The 21,064-nt window shown below is 40.2% G+C and overlaps 3 protein-coding genes across 5 annotated transcripts in view; 1 reads left to right on the top strand and 2 right to left on the bottom strand.

The window, feature by feature from the left end:
• Positions 1-7,579, bottom strand: part of osbpl3b (oxysterol binding protein-like 3b) — a 38,562-nt gene extending 30,983 nt beyond the window's left edge. For both annotated transcript variants that reach the window (XM_005934769.2, XM_005934770.2), the window contains exon 1: positions 7,355-7,579. The gene's annotated coding sequence lies outside the window, so the exon portion shown is untranslated. The remainder of the gene's footprint in view (positions 1-7,354) is intronic.
• A 322-nt stretch (positions 7,580-7,901) lies between these two features.
• Positions 7,902-14,535, bottom strand: LOC102300739 (uncharacterized protein C7orf31 homolog). The gene is made up of 10 exons (XM_014337595.2): positions 14,408-14,535; positions 14,025-14,070; positions 12,901-13,047; positions 12,733-12,804; positions 12,587-12,616; positions 12,316-12,506; positions 12,157-12,245; positions 11,904-12,078; positions 10,428-10,516; positions 7,902-10,351 (listed from the first exon to the last, which is right to left on the bottom strand). Exons 3-10 carry the CDS (start codon positions 13,002-13,004, stop codon positions 9,455-9,457), a joined length of 1,647 nt encoding a protein of 548 aa, XP_014193081.2. The 5' UTR covers positions 13,005-13,047; positions 14,025-14,070; positions 14,408-14,535; the 3' UTR covers positions 7,902-9,454.
• Positions 14,536-19,247: 4,712 nt separating this feature from the next.
• The window catches only part of pde11al (phosphodiesterase 11a, like), a 28,721-nt gene continuing 26,904 nt past the window's right edge, over positions 19,248-21,064 (top strand). For both annotated transcript variants that reach the window (XR_006054742.1, XM_005934768.3), the window contains exon 1: positions 19,248-20,333. Coding sequence is in view for 1 of the 2 variants with exons in the window: in XM_005934768.3 (XP_005934830.2) it covers positions 19,560-20,333 (774 nt within the window). In the remaining variant the exon portion in view is untranslated. The remainder of the gene's footprint in view (positions 20,334-21,064) is intronic.

Here is a 21,064-nt window from a genome sequence, read left to right as displayed (position 1 = left end):
CCTCTCTGCACCCCTGGGAACCCTGGCCCCCTTCTCCTTCACCTGTATATAGTGCACCTGGAGTGTGTAAATAAACCTGTTTTTCTGAGATTTCAGTCTGCGCCGAGTCCTCCCTGCTCCTCCGTGACAATTCTCAGTATCCCAGGTTATCATGGGAGCACCCTACAAGCCATCAGCATTGTGGACTGACACAGAAAGAACACTAGTTCATCCCAATATAATGATATTATTCATTCTCACAGCTCTTGACCCTCCAGCATGGCAATGTTTGCCAGCCCACGTCTCCCTGTGTGTGAGGCACACCCTTTCCTGAAAGAGGGGGGCATACAGTCACGCCTGCTCCTGATCTGCTTTAAGAGGTTGTGGTGAAAGGTTGCCAAGGCCACAGGGAGCTGCTCCAAAAAAAGGGATCACGGTGCTGAGCTTAAAGTGCCTCTCCACTATTTGCAGTATTACATTTTCAGGAGTATGAAGCAGAAGTGTGAAGCTGTCACTGCTCATCACCCTAAGAGGAGCTTTGTAGAGCTATTTTCATGCTAGAAACACAGCCACCTTTCTCATTCATGCCTAAAACTGCCTGACACGTCACAGGCTCTGTGTCACACTCTCAAAACTACTACACCGCATCCTGTTAATCAGCTATAACCTCGGTGCACCACCTACGCTCCAACATCCCCGTAACTCCCTCACTGTCTCTTTCTCTTGTCAGCTCTGAGGGTGACAGAGGTCCTTTTCTTTGTTGTACTCTCAGTGTAAGGGAGCCAGACAGCCTCATAACTCAGCACCAGCCTATTAGAATGCAGAATAGCTGCAGCTTGGTTCAACACTTGCTGATAAGAGAGGGGAAAAACATAGATTGGCTGGATTTCCGGGCCCAGAGAGCTCTTTATGATGTATCATGTAGCAACTTGCTTGTCAGGTGATGCAGCTGTTGCTTCCCCAATTAAAGATAACAGTAGTTATGACTCTCATGGGGACGAAAAACAGGTTTAATAAAGAGAAATCACAAAAAGCTAAATGAACATCTGCACTGCCACAAGCCACCTCTTAGACATTGGAGTGACGATATATTTAGACATGGCATCGTCTTCCTTTACCTTCCATTTATGAACAGACAAAGACTAAGTGTCTGACTGAGAGGAGTTACCACATTTTGAGAGATTTACTTCATGCACGAACTACATCAGGACAGCACAGATGAGTCCCTCCCTGATTTTGTAGCATATAAACTGTCACAGCACCAGAGGATGACTCAAACTGTGGCATCCCTGAAGTGACAAAAGAATGAGGAGCCAACACAAAGCAGCGCTGAGTTTTCTTCTCTGACAAGCTCGTGCTTTGTGGTTACTCTGCAGTCATCCTCTGAAAGACGTCAGTTGCAGTCAGTACTGCTAAAGTTGCGGAGAGATCAGATCTCACCTACAGGTTTTTGAAAATTCAGCCATCGTCTTTTGACCTAATTTAGTGCCCAAATAAAGTTTTTTTCCTCATATGATGTTGCTAATAGACACCTTACAGTTTTTCTCAGTCGCTTTGGTGCATTTCTCACAACAGAATTAAACATTGCACAACAGTTAGTTCAACCACCACAACATGTAGTCGTTTTGGCACAACCCTGTGGCGGTTTCACGTTCACTGCGTCCAAAGGCAAATGCCTTTGGACATGAAGCAGTTGAGTGAGTACAAATATCTAAAGAATGGTCACGTTTGACTTCCTATTCATCACTATCTCCTTTCTTTCATCATGAATGTCACAATTATTCATACTTGTACCGGCTGAATAGTCATTGTCCTTACAACTAATAGTCTTCATTGCATTGCTTGTGTCAGTGCACTCAAAATTGCTGAACAGCTTGTCAAACGATTCATACACCCATTTTGAAAACCCTATTTTGGAGGAGTTCCCATGAAAATCTCCATAAACTACATGTCTCAGGTGAACCTTATCTCACACTAATGAAAATTGGTGTGTGTCACTCCTACTTGCAACCAATGAAAAGCCTCTCCTACCCAGTCACAGGTGAACCGCGGCACAGCATCCCCCACTCCACAAGTACATATATACTGTAATGTAAACCAACAGACAGGAGCGTCTAGATATCAATGATTGATATGCAGCAGTGTCTGTTTTTCAGTTTGTTTTTTTTGAGTCGTAACTACTGCAGTGAGGTTTACTGTCTAAGTGAGTTTGTTTGCTGTAAAATGTTGGATTTACTGTATTTCCCCAGTTTGCACAATGCTGTGAACAGTTTAAATTAAATATTATCAAGAGTGCATATGGAGTGTCTTGATTGTCCTTTACAATTTATGGTTTTCAACATGCCATGCATGCGGTCCGGACTTGACATGTCATTGGGAAGCACCTACAAAGACATCCGTCACAATGAGAACATGTTCAGACCATGTGATTTCGTGACCAAAGGTGCTGGACTACTGACTTGTAATTGTGACAGCCCTGACACTTTGTTTGGTATCAGTACTTGCTTTTGATGAATGTATTGTCTGTTTTGCTCAAGGGATTTGTTGTTGATGCATTGACAACTTATTTTGGACACCTGACTTTTCTTTTTGATGGAGTGACTCACTTTTGCAAGTTATCCACCATGTTTTGCAGTTTGCACTAATTGTTTTGAGAAGTGCCTTAGTAGTGGTGGAGAGTTCAATTCTGTTGTGAGAAATGCACCAAAGCGACTGAGAAAAACTGTAAATATATTTCTTGCTTGATATTGCACACCAAATCTAAAAAGTTCACTTGACTAAAAAATGTGAACAGACTGCCAATTTCAGTACCGAATTAATTCAACCACTATCATATTTTGAAATCTGTCACATCACGCCAACAAGAATTCGAGTCACTCAAAACAGGACTGTGAGGCAGTACTTAGCCACAAAGCACAGCATACAGCTGTGAACATGTTTAGCTGGTTATATTTACATCAGACAAGGACGCTACATGATGGGAGCTCTGATGAAGCTGGAACATCACTGCATGTCCAGGTCATAAGACTGAAAAGTCCAAGGATCAAAGAATCCAAAATCAAAGAGTCGGATTCATCATTGTTTATGAAGATGGTTGATGAGAACCACCTCTGAAAGTTTATGGACTGACACGATATATATGGAGTGTTATGTTACTTATTTAAAATTCACAATATCCTGGTTTTTCAACCAGTGAGGACAAAGCAAAGAACTACAAATTAACAGAACCTTCATCTACAGCTGTGAAAATAAGCAGGGATAGATTCTTATGCACCAGCTCACCACTTTATTAGGTACATCTGTTCAACTGCAACTACTCAGATCACATGGCAGCAACTCTGTGTAATTAGGCATGTTGATACAAAGACAAGACCTGAAGTTCAAAATGAGGAAGAAAGGTGATTTAAGTGACTTTAAATGGGGAGTGGTCTCAGAACAGAGCACTACCACCAAATATGCACACTAACCAGCCACTTTATTGGGTACATCTGTTGCAGCACTCGTTGACCATCACATGGGAGCACATTTATGTGTGTAGATTTGGGGAAAAAGTGATTTAAGTGACTTTGAATGGTTGTTGATGGCATAAAGGCTCATAGAGAATCATGCTAAAAAGAAAAACTACCCAGTGAGCGATAGTTATCTGTGTAAAAATGCTTTGATGATGCAGGAGATCAGTGAAGAATGTTACAACAAAGGTATGAAGAAGACCATCTCTAAATGCACACCATGTTCAGCCCTGAAGCAGACAGGCTACAGCATAGGAATACCACAATGAGCTGCCAAGAACAGGAAACTAGGACTAGAATTTGCATCTCCTCAGCAATTAAAACTTATCAGACCAGGCAACACTGGAAAAAAAACATTGCCTGGTCTGATGAGTCTAGATTTCCCTGTGAGAATTTGAATGGTAGGGTCAGAATTTGGTGTAAACATCATAAATGCAGGGGTGAATCCTGCCGTGTCACAAAGCTCAGATCATCTAAAACAGATTTTTTGAACATGATGATGAGTTCACTGTACTCAGATGGCCTTCACCCACAAATCTGAAGCAATTGTGTGATGCTATCATGTCAATATGAATCCAAATCTCTAAAGAACGTTTTCAGGGGATTGTTGAACCAATGCCATGAGAATTAAGGCAGCTCAGGGGCCCAACCCTGTACTAGAAGGGTGTACCTAATAAAGCGGTAAGTGACTGTATAAAATGACACTGTCATGCTTTATTATGTCGGTATTTGTTGATATGATTCGAACTTGAAAAGCAGAAGTAACTGTTCTGTTACATAAAAACTGTCATTCTTAAAGACAGTATCGGATCAGTTTTAAATGCCACAGAAAGACCGCTATTGTAGACGGGCGATTGTGGCTCAAGAGTTGGGAGTTCGCCTTGTAATCGGAAGGTTGCCGGTTCGAGCCCCTGCTTGGACAGTCTCGGTCATTGTGTCCTTGGGCAAGACACTTCACCCGTTGCCTACTGGTGGTGGTCAGAGGGCCCGGTGGCGCCAGTGTCCGGCAGCCTCGCCTCTGTCAGTGCGCCCCAGGGTGGCTGTGGCTACAATGTAGCTTGCCATCACCTGTGTGTGAATGGGTGGATGACTGGATATGTAAAGCGCTTTGGGGTCCTTAGGGACTAGTAAAGCGCTATATAAATACAGGCCATTTACCATATGCAGGAGTTTGGAAAAAAACATGTTTTTTCCCCCTCACTGTGCTTTATTGGTTTTTATCAATAAGTATCAACTAGTGCCGCCCTCGTTAAAATTTCATGCAGATATCTGGCAGTCTGTGAGGGAGTTACGAAACCAGTCTCTGAGCTTCTTTCAGTCTCTCCAATGCCTGGAGGAGGCTGAAGACAAGAGTAGCAAGCTGCTATTAAAAAACTACATTACTAATTTGGACAAAAAGTAGATGGACAAATTGCATAACAGCGGGAGTGATGATCTTATCCATCTATCCTGCTATCAAATTCAGGGTTGTGTTTGGGAGCTGGAGGCTATCTCAGCTGTCATAAGGCAAGAGGAAAAGTCGTCAGCCTGTTGCAGGGTTTTATTATTTAGAAACGTCTGTGAAGGTTCTCAGTCATCCAGGTCATCGTAGTCAAAGGAGCTTGTAAAGAAAAGCGTCTGGACTTCTTTAAGTTGCTTGAAGACGTTTCACCTCTCATCCGAGAAGCTTCTTCAGTTCTATATTAAGTCACTCCCCCCCCCCCCCCCCCCCCCCCCCCCCCCCCCACCAGAAAAACAAACAAAAACAAAACAAAAACCCTTAAGTTGAATTTGAAAACTACAGAAACTACAGCTCAAAGGAGGAGCTTCTCTTGTGCCGGCCTAAAACCACATGTATATTTTTAGATATGAAACCACATGAATTATTTATGTAGACCTACAGGCCCTGCAAAAATAGCAAAAACACCTGCCACATACTCACAACAGCTGCTTTGTTGACACTTTTTTTTGCATTGTTCACCTGCCAGTTAGCGGCTATTACAAATAAGTTTGGGGTTTTTTGTAACGTACACCCTGAAGCCACAACTACTTCACACAGGTCAGTGTATGAGCCAGTGTGCGAAAATGATAGCTCTATACATCCTCTGCTATCTGAATTCTGTTGATCATTGCAAGGAAATTATTGACTGGTAAATATCAATGTGCTGGCCTGACCATCGGTGCTGTGCAATTTTCTGCAATATGATGTTACACTATAAACAACACAACAGCAGGTTACCTAAAAAACTGGAAACAGCCCATGCAATATAAAGACTCAGCACCAAAATGAACGAATTCTGTAGAATCTGACAGATTATAGGCCCATTCAAACATTCAGTGAAATTACTGTGAGCTGGAGGTCACCTTATGAAATGCAGTGCTTTACTGCTGATACTAGCTATACCCATGAAATTAAATTAAGCACCACACCTATTATTTAGGATTTTCAAAATAAATATTCTACTGTACAAAATGTCCAGTTAAATAAAATAAAATAAATTTAGAAAATCCTCCTTAACCACGTTTTCTTTTTGAAACTCTGCGATTATATGTGTTTTCCCCCAGACAAAGCAATTTTATTTTATTTCTCGCTGTTGCATTCCACAGATTCTATTGATTCTTCTCTCTCACAGTCTCTTTGTGTTTGACTGCAATCACTGTCTTGGGCGTGATAGGAGCAAAAAACCTCAGGAGCTGCAGGAAAGACAGATGGGCCACCAAACAAACCATAGTCCCCAGTGAGCACAGCTGTGACAGAAAAATGAGAAGTAGTTTATACACCGAAACTTACCAAGCCCTCAAGAATTTAGTGTCACAACAATCAACATTGCCAGTCTCTAAGAAAAAAATAAAATTAAAACTCAATGTTCCACTGAATAACCTTGACTTTCTCCTTAACTGTGTACAAATCTGTGGCAGCATGCACACTATCTACCTCCTTTGCTCCACCCCATGCCAGCGTGCATTTATGCTGAAATTCTGAGTGGCCTTCCCCATACATGTTTGAACAAACACAGTTCAAGCAACACTTGAAAAGCCTCCTCTGTTGCACTGTTTACACAGGACTCTAGAAAACTGAGCGACCTTGTGTTAGCTGTAAAATTACTCTGTATATGAGCCACATAGATCTCTGACAAAACAGCTTTGAGTCACATTTTTTTTCACTGTGAAGTTGTGCCATAAGTCACTCTTATTCAGCTGGATTTATGAATCCTGCTCGGGTGCACTGATAACTACCATAAATATTCAATATTACATGTGAAACAAAGCAAAATCCTCCATAATCCTGTTTGCTTTGACCACTATCTGTTAAGCAGGAGATGCTGAGCTCCAGCCATGATTGAATCTGAAAATGGATATCACACACACCTACATCCACTCAGCATGAGAGATACACACAGTCATAAAGGCACATTATTCACAGTCCTGTCTTATGACTTGTCGCCTGTGAAGCTAATGAGTTCTACTGCATATTAGGTTTATCATAGAAACAACAGACCATCTTTTATAACTTGTAGAAGACTCAAGAGTCTGGAGACCAAAGTGATCTATTGTTGTTCATATTGTCTCATGTCCAGACCTTTAAATAAACAAATAAATAAATATATAAATACCAGTTGCTTGTTAAACTATAGGACATAAATTTAAGGTCAAGCGCTTTTACATTTATCCAGTTTATCGATGGGTTGTTAAACTTTGATGACTCTGCTGAAGTGTTTCGAAGAACATTACAACTAAAGATTCACATGCACCTGATTTGTTCGGCTGAAAGATCATAATCAATCAAATAACTTCCAGAGGGTTTGAGATTCATCATTGCATAAGAGAAAATTACAAGGCCAAAGAGTTTTTCTTGGAAGAGAGAGAGAGAAAGAAAACACACTCACCTTGAGCTACAGATGGACACGATCGGTGAACATATGTTTAACTACAGGAAAGGCCACAGCCGGAGAAGAGATAGTCAATTTAGAGCCCCAACCAAACAGCCTGGCTACTCTACTATGACAAGTACACACATGCACCATCCAGCCGCGCTGAAAAGCATCAGTCTCTCCACCGCTGTACGGAGGAGGGAGATGAGAGGCGACTGACTGAGGCCAACTCCAATTAAACTGCAAAGCAAAGCTCGGCGTCAACTTAAAGGGGCGGCGTTTCTATCACTGACATGTTTCCGTGACGCATAGACGTGTAGAGGAGGTCCCCAAAGCGCAAGGACACAGTGTAGAAGTCTTCATATTTTACATGCAGTCCTGTTAATTAATGCGTTATAGTGGATCTTAGAGGATAAATATCTTATTTGACTTATTTTATTTTATTTTATTTGACTATTCACATTAGTAAATATCACAAAAATGGTTAAATGACTGTTATTAGAAGCGATAAATGAAGTTCAAACGACAAAAGTTAGCATATACCGCCACCTACTGGATACACTGCTGAATCACATCTGTGCTGTTAAACAGTCAAAGCGTCTGCAAACAGATTAAAATGCAAACATACAACAGTTGAGTAAATAGGTACGTTTTTCTATACATTTAATTCATTTCACGTGATTTAAGTATAGACTTATTGCATAATTATGACAGCAGACAGAAACAGAACTCAACAAAAGCCATATCATTTTTATTTCCATCCCGTCGACAAACTGATATTGTCTCCATTATTAAACAGCAAACTGTGCGTGTCTACTTTGCTTTGTGAGCCATTATTCTTTTTCAGTGAAAGTCTGAATGAGACGCTGTTGTATCAGTGAAGGCTGCAGGCTTGCACCTCAAGGACATACTGTCATAAAAAAAATCATTTCACACAAGTCAGCCTGACTGCAACAGATTTTGTGCAAAAGAGCCTTTTTTTTCCTTTCACAGTGGCACGCTGGAAGGTTACTGCGGCACCTATAATACACAGAGTTGGATTCCATAACACAGGCAGCACAATGCTCTGTGCTGCACTCTGTGTTACATTTGCTGGAAAAATCAGCCTCGTATTTTTCTCTCTCTCTCTCTGCAAAATTGGAAAGGTTACAGGGAAGACTAAAGTATTCATCTGTGCAGCATTATGAATCTGGTACAGCTGAATTGCTTCTGTGTGCACTGTGCAGGCTGGCTGAACTCACTGAAGTGAGCTTTGAAGGCTTTTGCTTTTATTTTACTTGATACAATTAGCCACAGCTTGTAAGAGACCAGTACTGTAAAATAAATCCTGAGCTCTAATGCAAATGAAATGTATGAAGCTAAAGAGCAAATTAACAATGCTTCCGACATGGATGAAACACTTACTGTGCTCGCAGTAATATGTTTATTCTAATTAGCTTCAGTCTGAAAGAAAAACAAATTGCATTCTTATACAATTACAGAGAAACTTTAAATGTGACTATAGTCATATGAGGGATTGCACAAAATAGGCTGTATTCCTTATGGTCAGTCCATGAAAGTCCATTTTTAGTTGTGCCAAGAAGTCTTTAATGTGGGTGTTATGTAACAATAACCTATATTGAAACCTGTGATAAATTGCTCTATAGGTGCAATAATGCTTCTGAAAAACTGTCCACTGCATCTTTGGTTATGAAAAGTCACACTTAAGTAATGTTAAATACATGCAGTCATTTAAATTTTAATACTAAGTTACTTTCAGGATTCAGGTTATTAGAACTGCTATTGCTTTACTGAGATGTTACAATTATGTTTATAAGGCCATATGGGAGCTGCAGTGGTTAGTACTGTTGCCTCACAGCACAAAGGCCCTGGGTTTCAATCCACCAGCTGGACAGGGCCTTCCTGTGTGGAGTTTGTATGCTCTCCCCGTCCTCAGGCTTCCTCCCACAGTCCAAAAACGTGTATGTGGTTAGGTTAATTGTCTGTAGGTGTAAATGTGAGAGTGGTAAACTGTCCAGGGTGTACCATGCCATTTCTCCTCTGACAGCTGGGAACAACTCCATCCATCCTTGCAATTCTGAATTGGGTAAGTGGGAAAAATGGCTGGATGGAAGGTCATCCATGGATGTAGTAGCAGTTAATCCCATAGAAGTTGTGTTTTTTCCCACAGACTACGTTGTCTCTAAGGTTCACAGCGGCATGAGTGATGGAGCTGTTGAACTTGCGATGAGCCTCTGACTTGCTGAATGAATGTTGAAGGTCTAATAGGGTCAGGGCTGCACCTGATTTACCCACAGTCCCAATGGAAGAACTGCCTGGCAGGACAGGAGAGCGTGGCATGATGCACGGATTAGAGTTGCCATGTAGCCGCTCTCTGTCCTCTGCTCCTGGTAACAATTTGGGATGTGATTCCCTGCCCGTCTGGTCTTTGTCTTCAAGTAGTGGACTACAGCTGGGTATATTTCTTCCAACTTTAAAAGGTTTTTTGTCATTTAGCACATCCTTTACACAGATGCTTTCCTCTCTGTTGACTTCTATCCCTCCTTGGGGATGTAGGCGGTTGGACAGGTCCCAGAGTTGCTCTGTGTTTGTGATCTGGGCAGTTTTAGCCTCTTGGTTGCTCTGTGACGGGGATCCTTGCATGACATTGTCAAACTGGACTTTGCAGTTTTCCCTCTTTCTGCCCTTATGCGCAGAGCATTTGCACTGAGCTTGCTGCTTGCGTAAGACCTCCTGGGACAGCTCAGTCTGCTGTGCCTTTGTGGAGTTAGTGCTGCACTTTGATTGAGTATGACCCATTTGGTTCAGATCTGGTGCCTCATTACGCATAGCTGTGATCTCTTGTGGTTGGTTCACAGCAGGCGAGGCAGTGCTTTGGTTTAGAGTTGGAGATGTATTTTGGAGTTCAGCAGCAGTGGGACTGCAGCTGCTCCTCCTGACATTGCTCCCCAGTCTTTTTCTACATCCTTGCCTTGCTTTAGAAGGAACAAACACAGGATGCGACCTTTCTTGCTGCAGGGAAAATAATTAGACTTATTAGTGTTCTGGTCTGTTAATGCTACCGTATAATAAATGCAATGGCTTTTACCAGGTTTGACGTGTGTGAATTAATCCCAGCAAAGTTAGTCATTTTTTCCTTGAAATCATCTGTCATAAAAGGATTTGCTGGCCCTGATCCTTAAAACAAGATTTCACATTAATGTCAGATTTTGGATTACTGCACAAAATACAATAACAACTGATTGATCATCAGTAAGTGTGAGAACCTCTGCGAGTCCTGTCAGTTTGCTGGTCTGGAGCATTCAGGTGTGTGTTTCTCAGTGAGAAAAGACATCAACAATGATCTCAGAGAAACAGAAAGATTGAACAAGTATGAAAGCCTCATCTCTCTAAAAAGAACACATCAAACCAACTGTTGGGTCCAGTGGTGGAAGGCTGCTGATTTGGACCTCAACCTAATTGAAATGCTGTGGCATGACATTAAGATAGCTGTGTATAAACGAAATTTCAAAAATCTCAGATTAACTGATGCAACATTGTAAAGAAGACTTGGCCAAGATTCCTCTACAATGATGCGAGAGATAAAATCATAAAGAAATGATTACTTCAAGGTACTGTTGCTAAAAGGTGCTTGACCAGATACTGAATCACAGGGTGTACTTAGTTTTTCCCCTCATTGCTTCTGCATTTTGGCTTTTTTTTGGTTAAATATATAACAGCACGGTGTAATATTTCATGTGCTGTATGTGAATAATTTAGAACCTGCTAAATACAAGATACAAAGATTTTTCATCAATTCAATTCAATTCAATTTTATTTATATAGCGCCAAATCACAACAGTTACCTCAAGGTGCTTTTTATTGCACAGTAGATCGTACAATAATAGATACAGAGAAAAACCCAACAATCATATGACCCCCTATGAGCAAGCACTTAGGCGACAGTGGGAAGGAAAAACTCCCTTTTAACAGGAAGAAACCTCCGGCAGAACCAGGCTCAGGGAGGGGCGGGGCCATCTGCTGCGACCGGTTGGGGTGAGAGAAAGAAGACAGGATAAAAGACATGCTGTGGAAGAGAGACAGAGGTTAATAACAGATATGATTCAATGCAGAGAGGTCTGTTAACACATAGTGAGTGAGAAAGGTGACTGGAAAGGAAAAACTCAATGCATCATGGGAATCCCCCGGCAGCCTACGTCTATTGCAGCACAACTAAGGGAGGATTCAGGGTCACCTGGTCCAGCCCTAACTATATGCTTTGGCAAAAAGGAAAGTTTTAAGCCTAATCTTAAAAGTAGAGATAGTGTCTGTCTCCCGAATCCAAACTGGAAGCTGGTTCCACAGAAGAGGGGCCTGAAAACTGAAGGCTCTCCCTCCCATTCTACTTTTAAATACTCGAGGAACAACAAGTATGCCTGCAGAGCGAGAGCGAAGTGCTCTAATAGGGTGATATGGTACTACAAGGTCATTAAGATATGTCCTGATAGATAAAACTGATGAACTGAATACTTTTGATACTTTCTGTTTAACAAGGATTTATTTTTTCAGTATTTTCACTTCTTACCTGTGTAGTGCATTTGGTAGGAAGTGACCCAAAGGGTCTTCTCCATGTTTTTCAGGATGTTGCTTGTCCTCTCCGATAGCGTCAAATCCCAGTCTCGAAGTTTCAGGTTGGGCAGCACCATCTTTGGGGGAGTGGGGTAGAAAACCTGGCTCTCTCCCTTTGCTGGTTTTGCATGCTGGTGGAAGGAGGAAGACACTTTATGCTTCGATTAACGTCAGTGAAACTGTGAAGTCACTGATATTTCATCACTCACATCAAAAAAGCCATGTTCTCCTGTCCACATAACAGCCTTCTTCCTTGTTTTCAGTGGTGTTTCTAAGCTCTCAAGTCTATATGGAGCACCTAGGTGTGAAAAAAGAAGCATCTTAAAGACCTAACCATTCTACCACTCCCTTTTATCAGAATATCACACCTTTAGTTTTGCTTAGCAGAGTGATATCAGGTGCACTATTTGGGATACTGAGGTTGAGGAAAGATTGAGACGCAGCTCTGACGCCTGTATGTGGGTCATCTGGTGAGTGGAAGGATGGGAACATTGCAAAACGAGAGATGTGCGATGAATAGGGATGCTCTTTTGGGATGGCAATCTTTATCATTTTCTCCCTATGAAAGGCACAAAGACAAGAAAGGGTCGAACTATGTGCAAAAACAAATCAGTTTATCATTATGGAAAGAGTACTCACGCTATATTTATGTCCGTTGGTTTTGGTATTCTGGTAAAAAAAAAAACACAAAAAAACCCCACCATCACTGTTATTATGTATCACCACAAACACAGGAAGAGGAAGTTTTTGATTATAATATTTATATAAAATCAGCAGCTACTTACAGTTGGTCATTAAGTCGAACATGACTTTTGTTTCTGCCATCACTGCTGTTACAGCGTTGATTGGTGATACTCCTGTGAAGGTGAAATAATTATATAATTATACTACATTTGATATATTACATTATAAATTCTAAGACTGTCTCATAATGAAGCCAGCATCACACTCACCCAGGTATGGTTCCTCCATAACCGCAGGGATAATGTCTATTTAAATCAGCCCCGAATCCACTGGTGAGTGAAGGCTCCATGTGGCTGCTGAAGACCTGACTCATAATCAGTGAATGTGAAGGAAGGATAAAGCCCTAAAAACCCCCACTAGTATAGAAGGACAAAGAGGCGATGTTTGTAATTGCACACAAGTTTAGCTTGAGAAACAGTACTTAACAAATTTATTAGACCATCTGTCATAAAAGCAAGAAAACACACATATTTTAGAAAAAAATGTAAAAGTTTCTTTTTTTTTTTTTATTTTTTTTTACAAAGCAATTATTTCTGGCTTTATTAGAAAATCGAATGTTTCACTTCTCTGGATAGTCAGAAAGCATAGACAAAAAAAAAAAAAAAAAAAAAAAAAAAAGAAAATAGAAAGAAATAGCAAGACCTATTATTTAATTGCATCTTTAGGCACTTTATTGCTAGTAGCTATCATTTGTTTCTATGTCTTTAGATGAATCTATGAAAAATGCCAGCAGTAACACTAGGGGATTCCCCCCCCCCCCCCCCAAAAAAAAAAAAAAAAAAAAATCTACATCAGATGAACAGGATCTGCAAGTTAGGTCCTTAAGCAAAAGGGAAAAAATCCATGAAAGCCCTGAAACAGGACCCGAGAGATGCATCTGGCCTTTCGGTTGATCTGTTTAGTGTCCTGAAATGATCTCAGTGGAAGTGTGGCTGTCAAGAAGCCCTCCTTAAGGAAGGGAAACAAGGAGAAGAAGGCTGAGGTACGGCAAATTCTACAATAACTCCCCTGAAAAAGAAAAGAAAAAAAGGAAAAAACAACAACCTGGCAACAGGTCTTATGGAGTGATAATTTCCAGCCATCTGCAAACCATGGGACAAAAAGTAGCTAACATCCAAAGAAAGGCTTTGAATCTCAAAGAAGCCTGGACAGCTACTTAAAGAAATAAAAATATCATTGGATTTATTTCCCATTTTCATAGAAAAACATTAAGTGAGGGGCGGCCTAAGACTTTTGTGCAGTATTTTATATATACAGCGACTAATCTTCTAGAGTATACTTGCTGTTTAATCATTAATTAATATAAATTACTATTTTCGTAATATTAACTTACCTGGACAGTGGTATAAAGGAAGTCCAGAGAAGTTCCGAGTATCTGTCTGTGATAAACACACAAATGTCTTGTTTCAAATAAAGGTGAACATTTTAAAGCCTTTTTTTTTGACTGAACAGGAGGATCTCCTCTTTGCTTTTGACCAAAGAGGTGGGTTTGAATTCCTGGGACAGGCAGAGTGACAGTGTTACAAACAATAGGGTCAGAGTGAGCGACACCCAATCCAGCCCACTGTGTGTAGTACTGATGTCACTTAAAAGCAACTGTAAAACTAACCTAACTAAACACTGACTACTCTAAGACCAGTGCGATATAATTTTTACAGTTCTTTAAGCGTTATTGTTCAAAAATCAAGTCTCGACTGATTTACTAATATTACTTACAATCACTGCTGAGAACGCCCATCATCCAGTCATCCAGTGTGGATCTGATAATATTACGCATTCACAGCTCAGTGAATGGGTGCAAAGAAAATGAAGCTGGCTCTGACTAGCACACACCGACACCAGATACAAGCTGTGCGACTGGTGTTGGGTTGCAGGAGTCGTATTTCATTCCTGCGCAACACAAAGACTGAAATAGATCCAGATTATGTGCATTAGTGAATGCCCCCAAACTGTCCATCAAATGTAAGTGTTGGCATGCCAAAAAGTAACACGTGTGGGGCGTCGTTTGTAAAGTGAAACATGCTGAAATTAACAGCAACATTTTTCCACATTTAGCTCAAAACCTTACAAAAACATGATTTTTCCCGAGTCATTTTTTACAACATTTAGTAAAATATTTGTAACTTTTCATATTTAAAACACAATTTTAAAAGTTAAATCAAAATGTTATATTTAAATCTAAATGTTATATTTAAATCTAAATGTTATATTTAAATCTAAATGTTAAATGTTAAATCTAAATGTTACAGGAAACTAAATATTTAGTTTCCTGTTTTCACTTTCCATGTTTCACTTTACAAACTGTGCCTCATAGTTTCTTGTATTTCTTTATTTCTTTATTTCTTTTTTTTAAGTTTTATTGAGTGATAGTGCTTTGGAGAAAACCTCTAAAGTTCTTTCAAAAATTTTCTTTGGACATTAGCTGCTTTTTCACTTACTTTTAGTCCAGTCCTTGTACCTGATTGTTTTCAGAGGAATGTCTAATTGTTAAATTAAGCCATTAAACACAGACCTATTCAGTCACTGAGGGGATTAACCAGTGTTATGTCTACACATAACAGGCAACAGTATCTGAATCTCATGTCCTTAAGGAATAGGAAAAAAAATATCCAGCAAAGACTCAGGCAGGATCTGAGTGATGCATTTGGCCCTTGATCCACCTACTGTTCACTAGGTTCAACTACTGTCTTATAAGAAATGGGCTCAGTGGAAGGGAGGCTGTCATTAAGCTTTCTTAAGGAAAGGCTCAGGTATGTCAGATTACACAAGAACTGCACAGAAAATTTGTGTCAACCAGTTTGATGGTTAGATGGATCAAGATTTGATTCAAGTTCAAATTGTTATCAATATGTACAGAGGAGATCAGGAGAGCGATACCACAGTGACTGTGTATAAAACACAGTGGAGGCTCCATCATGGTTTGGGGAAATATTTCAGGAAGTGTTGTTGGGGACTTGATGGAATTGATGGAATTATGAACACAGAAAAGTACAGACAGATTTTCATCCACTATGCAACAGCTTCTTTTTTCAATATGACAATGATGCCAAACACACTGTTAATGCAATAAAAGCATACCTGGATGGAATAACACACAATTAAACTGTGAGTCATGGAAAGGCCTCCCCAGCGCTCAGACCTCAACATTATTGAAGCAGTGTGGGATCATTTTGACAGAGAACAAAACAAAAAAGCAGCCAACATCCAAGAGGAGCTTTGAATGTCCTTCAAGAAGCCTGGGGAACTATTTCTGAAGACTTTAAAGAAATGACATGAAACTTTGCCTAAGAGAGTCCAGGCTGTGTTTGGATTATACCAAATATTCACTGCCAGCCTTGTTAGAATTGTACACACTGCTGTTTTACCATATACGTGGTATTTCCTTGTAAATTCCTGCACTTACTTCCTGTTAAAGAAATAAAGGTGATTGAAAAACTTTTATTCCTGCTGAGCCAGCTCTTTCTTGTGTAATGATAGCAAATTGATATCATCCTTCAATTTTCCTTTTCACACTTGTCCCCAAAACAATTACATTCGTTTTTAATTTGAAAACAAGATTTATGATATTAAACCCCTGAAAATGTTTCTTTATTATGTAACATAAAATATTTATGGCTAAATAAGTAACTACAAAACATAGGCATATTACATTTAAAGCTGCTGTGATATGCGCTGCCTTTATGCACAGTGACCAAAAGGCCACTACGGCATTAGATTCCCATTCAGATGTTACTGGATCCAGATTTGCTTAATATGTGAAAATTATGGGAGAGACCTTTCCAGACCAGACCAGCTCTCAAATAAAACAACAAAAATGGCTTGAACCACTGCAAACACTCTATTATTCATGCAGGGTCTTTTTTATGCCTAGTAGTAAGAAGTTTATTGAAGAATACACACTAAATCCAGAAACCTGAAAATTGCATTAAAATACCAGTTTTTCAATCAATGCGTGCGGCTGCCTTTTATTGAACGCGATTTGGACTGCTTTCCAAGCAGCAAACCTTGTTTGTTAACTCACAAGACCCATTCTGCATTCTGCTTTTTAATTGGGATTCTCAAGAGACCTTGTCCAAAGTCTCAGCAAAACATGCAAGTCCTATCAAGCAGCATAAGCTAAGTCCAGTAACCAATTACCCTGCTCTGGCCCAGCAGAGCTGCCGCTCTCTCTCCGGATTATAGTTCCCGCTGCTGCATTATAAATGTGCAGCTGCAGTGCTTTCCCTAATATTAGGTTATTGTGCAGATGGAAGTTGACAGTTAGTGGATGATTTGCAACAACAACAGGAAACCAGCCTTATCTGTAGCTCTCATGCCAAGAACTTCAGACACATTGTGAAAAATTAGCTCACCACTGTCATCATGTGACATTTGTTGATAAGATAAGATAAGATAAGATAAGATAAGATAAGATAAGATAAGATAAGATAAGATAAGATAAGATAAGATAAGATAAGATAAGATAAGATAAGATAACCTTTATTAGTCCCACACGTGGGAAATTCGTTTTGTCATAGCAGGAAGTGGACAGTGCAAAAGTTATATAGCAAAAATTAGAATACAATAGGAATAAAATACTGTACACAACTGTACAGAATAGAATAAAATAAAATACTATATACAGTAGAATAAATAGAATAAAATATACAATAGGATAAAAATAGAATACAAATGCTTTATACAACTGAGTAAAAATACAACTTTGTCAGAAAAAGACTGACTTCAAAAAAAAAATAACCTCACTGGTCAAAACCTGTTAAAGGAGAGCAGAAATTAAACTTCACCTTCTAACCTCTGAAAGCCACAAGTGAAGCTAAAGACTGTCAGGTCTCATCAGCTTTGCTGTGCCAATTATGTTGTAGTAATATTGCTTTTAGCAATTTTATTAAGCTATCTTACCCTGCAAACACAGCACAATCACACACAAACAAAATTCAGCTTCAGTGCAAACAGATAAGGTCTCAGAATTACAGCCAGAAAACTTAATAACATCTAACAAAGTTAAAAATGTTCAAAGTTAAAAGCGAGGAAGTCTGTAACCAAGAAATGCCTTCATGAATGGAAACACAGAGATTGGTTTACAGCCAGATGCAAACCACTGTTTACACTCGGTAAAAAATTAGACTTTGCCAAAAACCAGATAAAGGAGGCTGCATTATCTGACAAATGAAACAAAGACTAAACTGTACTAGAATAATGGGAGAAGAGAAGTATGGAGAAGGAAAGAAACAGCTAATGGTTTGACAAACATGGTGGCATGTGCATATATGGCTGCCAGTTGAACCGGGTCACTGGTGTTTATTGGTGATGTGGCTGCTGATTAATTGAGAAGTGCACGGGGCTATATTCCCTGCTCAAACAACACTTCACGGTGGGAAATGGATAATGACTTAAAATCAGATTTAGTGGTGTACAGAGGCAAAACGACAAAACTAAATAAATAAAAATGTTACTTTCTAACTGCTGAAAAAGAGAATGTGTTGATGGTTGAAAGACAGACACACACACACACTGACTCTTGCACTCGTCTTCAGTGCCCAGTTACAAATCCGCTCTTGTCTTGTTGGCGGACTATAAGCTTTCTGAAAGGACTTATGAAGACATTCATGATGTTTCTTTCATGTGAGCTAAGGATGAAAGAAAAAAAGATGAACCTGTGAACTCACACTTCAAAGCTCACAGCTCGGGAGAATTTTTCTTTAATTTCATGTTTCAGGAAACACACACACACACACACACACACACACACACACACACACACACACACACACACACACACACACACACACACACATTTCACAATCACAGAGCACAGTGTGTGGGCATGTGTGCATGTGTGTGTGTGTGTGTGTGTGAGACTCCAAGGTAACATAGGTGCATTTGTCAGTACAATGAAAATTGTTTTAAATAAAATTACACCATTTTTTCCTCATTTGCATAGAGTTGCTTAGGGGAAAAAATGTGGTAAATTAACAGATTTTATTTAAATGTTTTCATTTCATTCTCCAACTATTCAGTCACATTCTGTTAGCTGGGAGGCAAGTGCCCTTGAGTTATTCAGAGCTGTTCATAAAGCAAGTCAGAGCTCTATCTATCTATCTATCTATCTATCTATCTATCTATCTATCTATCTATCTATCTATCTATCTATCTATCTATCTATCTATCTATCTTATCTATCTATCTATCTATCTATCTATCTATCTATCTATCTAACTATCTATCTATCTATCTATCTATCTATCTATCTATCTATCTATCTATCTATCTATCTATCTATCTATCTATCTATCTATCTATCTATCTATCTATCTATCTATCTATCTATCACATTTAAAATACAATGTGCATGTTTACTTTGCCCATCTGTTCAAACAGCTTCATTATTTAAATGTACATTAAAAACAGCGTTTTTCCTGTAAATGTAACTGAAACATCACTGACTTTATGGTGAGCTGAGTGTCTCTGGTGGTATAGAATAAAGAGAGGCACTAAAGACACTGCCCTGCAGTTGTCTTTTCTTTTTTCTTTTTTTTATTGCTGGGGAGAATAGGCGCTGTGTTTTTCCACACCTCTGCATACTATTCTACAGAAATCCCCAGAGAAACAGCTCAATCTCTCGTTTGACGGACAGCTGTATAGTTCGTCTCTTGTGAAAAGTGAATTTATTTGACCACTTCTGCTGCCTGTATTTTGGGGGAGAACAAGGGGAACTATACTGGGTCATACTAGGAATGCATATAAAAATGTTTTGAGATCATCACTTCTCTGTGAAGCTCGAATGTAGCTGCCTCACTCCCTCACTCCCATCTAACTCCTGCTCTGTTACATTTAAGAATCTCATTTGGTCTTCACAGCTGCTTTCACTATGACAGCGTTTGACTTCTCGGATATAGAGGCGTTTTTGGATTGCCACCCGGATCTGTTCGAGGAGTATCTCGTTCGGAAAGCCAAATGTGACCAGGTTAGCAGGTGGTTGAAGGAGCATCAGCCGTCGAAAGTGTCCTCTGTCGAGGAGAAGCGGGGCGCTGCCATGGACCCACTGTGGCCGACCAGTGCTGACGGACTCCGGCGCAGATCGTCCCACATGGAGCTGCGACGGAACTTTGCTCGGTCCAAAGCCACCACTGCACACTGGACATACGACGAGCATGTGAGCTTGAGCGAACACGAGTCCCAGTCCAGCATGAGGCGCCGTGCGCTCCTGCGTAAAGCCAGTTCACTGCCTCCGACTACCGCGCACATCCTGAGCGCCCTGCTGGAGTCCAGGGTCAATGTGCCTCAGTACGCATCCAGCGCCATTGACTATAAATACAGACTTAAAGAAACCAACGAGAGGGAGTTTTTCTTAGAGCTCGTGAAAGATATCTCCAACGAGTTGGACTTAACAAATCTGAGTTATAAAATCCTGATCAATGTCTGCATTCTTGTGGATGCAGACAGGTGTTCGCTTTTCCTCGTTGAAGGACCCCCTCACAAGAGGACTCTGGTTTCCAAGTTCTTTGATGTGCACTCAGGCACTACAGTCAGACCATCATCTAGCACTCTTAACTCCAATGAAGTGCAAGTGCCATGGGGGAAAGGTATCATTGGATATGTGGCAGAGCACGGGGAGACTGTAAACATCTCAAACGCATATGAGGTAAAGTGTACACCGTCATGATCAATAGAATTTGTATTCTTAATTTATGTGCGTCCATTTAAGCTGGCGGATATCAGTACATGATGATGTCGGGTATTGGACTCGAGTTTTGTAGTAGTAAAAGAAAATTTTCTGCAATACACATCAGGTTTCAGGTCCACCTTCAGCTACATTCCCAAGTTAAAAGCATCCACAAATGTGTGTCTTTTTCAAAGTAATGGGACTTTTTTGTTTTGGTTTTTGCCAGCAGAGGTATTCAGGTGTTGGCAAAACTATCCCACTCCTCAGAACTTCAACTGCGCACGTCGTTCCGAATACGAAATGCAGGTTCTTTTGGATACAAAAAATACAATAGTCAAAGAAAAGGAAAACCAATCACTATATATTTTTCCCCCACGAACTAAATCTGGTATTATATGCTAGACTTGAGCACCACATCATTATATCATCGCCCTGGGCTGCTTGGGAAACTAAGGAAACATGCGATCTACTACTCCAGCAGCATAGGTACGTGCCAGTGAGGGGTACAAGAGTCTCTCTGCTTATAGTAAAAACAGTTTCAACCAACAGAGACTCAAATTTACAAGCCCAAGAGTCAGACCTAAACGCTGCGGATGCTTTATCATAGGCTTTACGAGACAAACGCGCATATGGTGAAGGAATGTAGAGCTGGGATGTGTGTGTGTGTGTGTGTGTGTGTGTGTGTGTGTGTGTGTGTGTGTGTGTGTGTG

Source organism: Haplochromis burtoni, unplaced genomic scaffold (genome assembly GCF_018398535.1).
Source record: "Haplochromis burtoni strain Fernald_Lab_line unplaced genomic scaffold, NCSU_Asbu1 Contig_120, whole genome shotgun sequence".
NCBI lineage: Eukaryota > Metazoa > Chordata > Actinopteri > Cichliformes > Cichlidae > Haplochromis > Haplochromis burtoni.
Note: the sequence above shows the minus strand (reverse complement) of the source record. Positions and strands in the feature narration are given on the sequence as shown.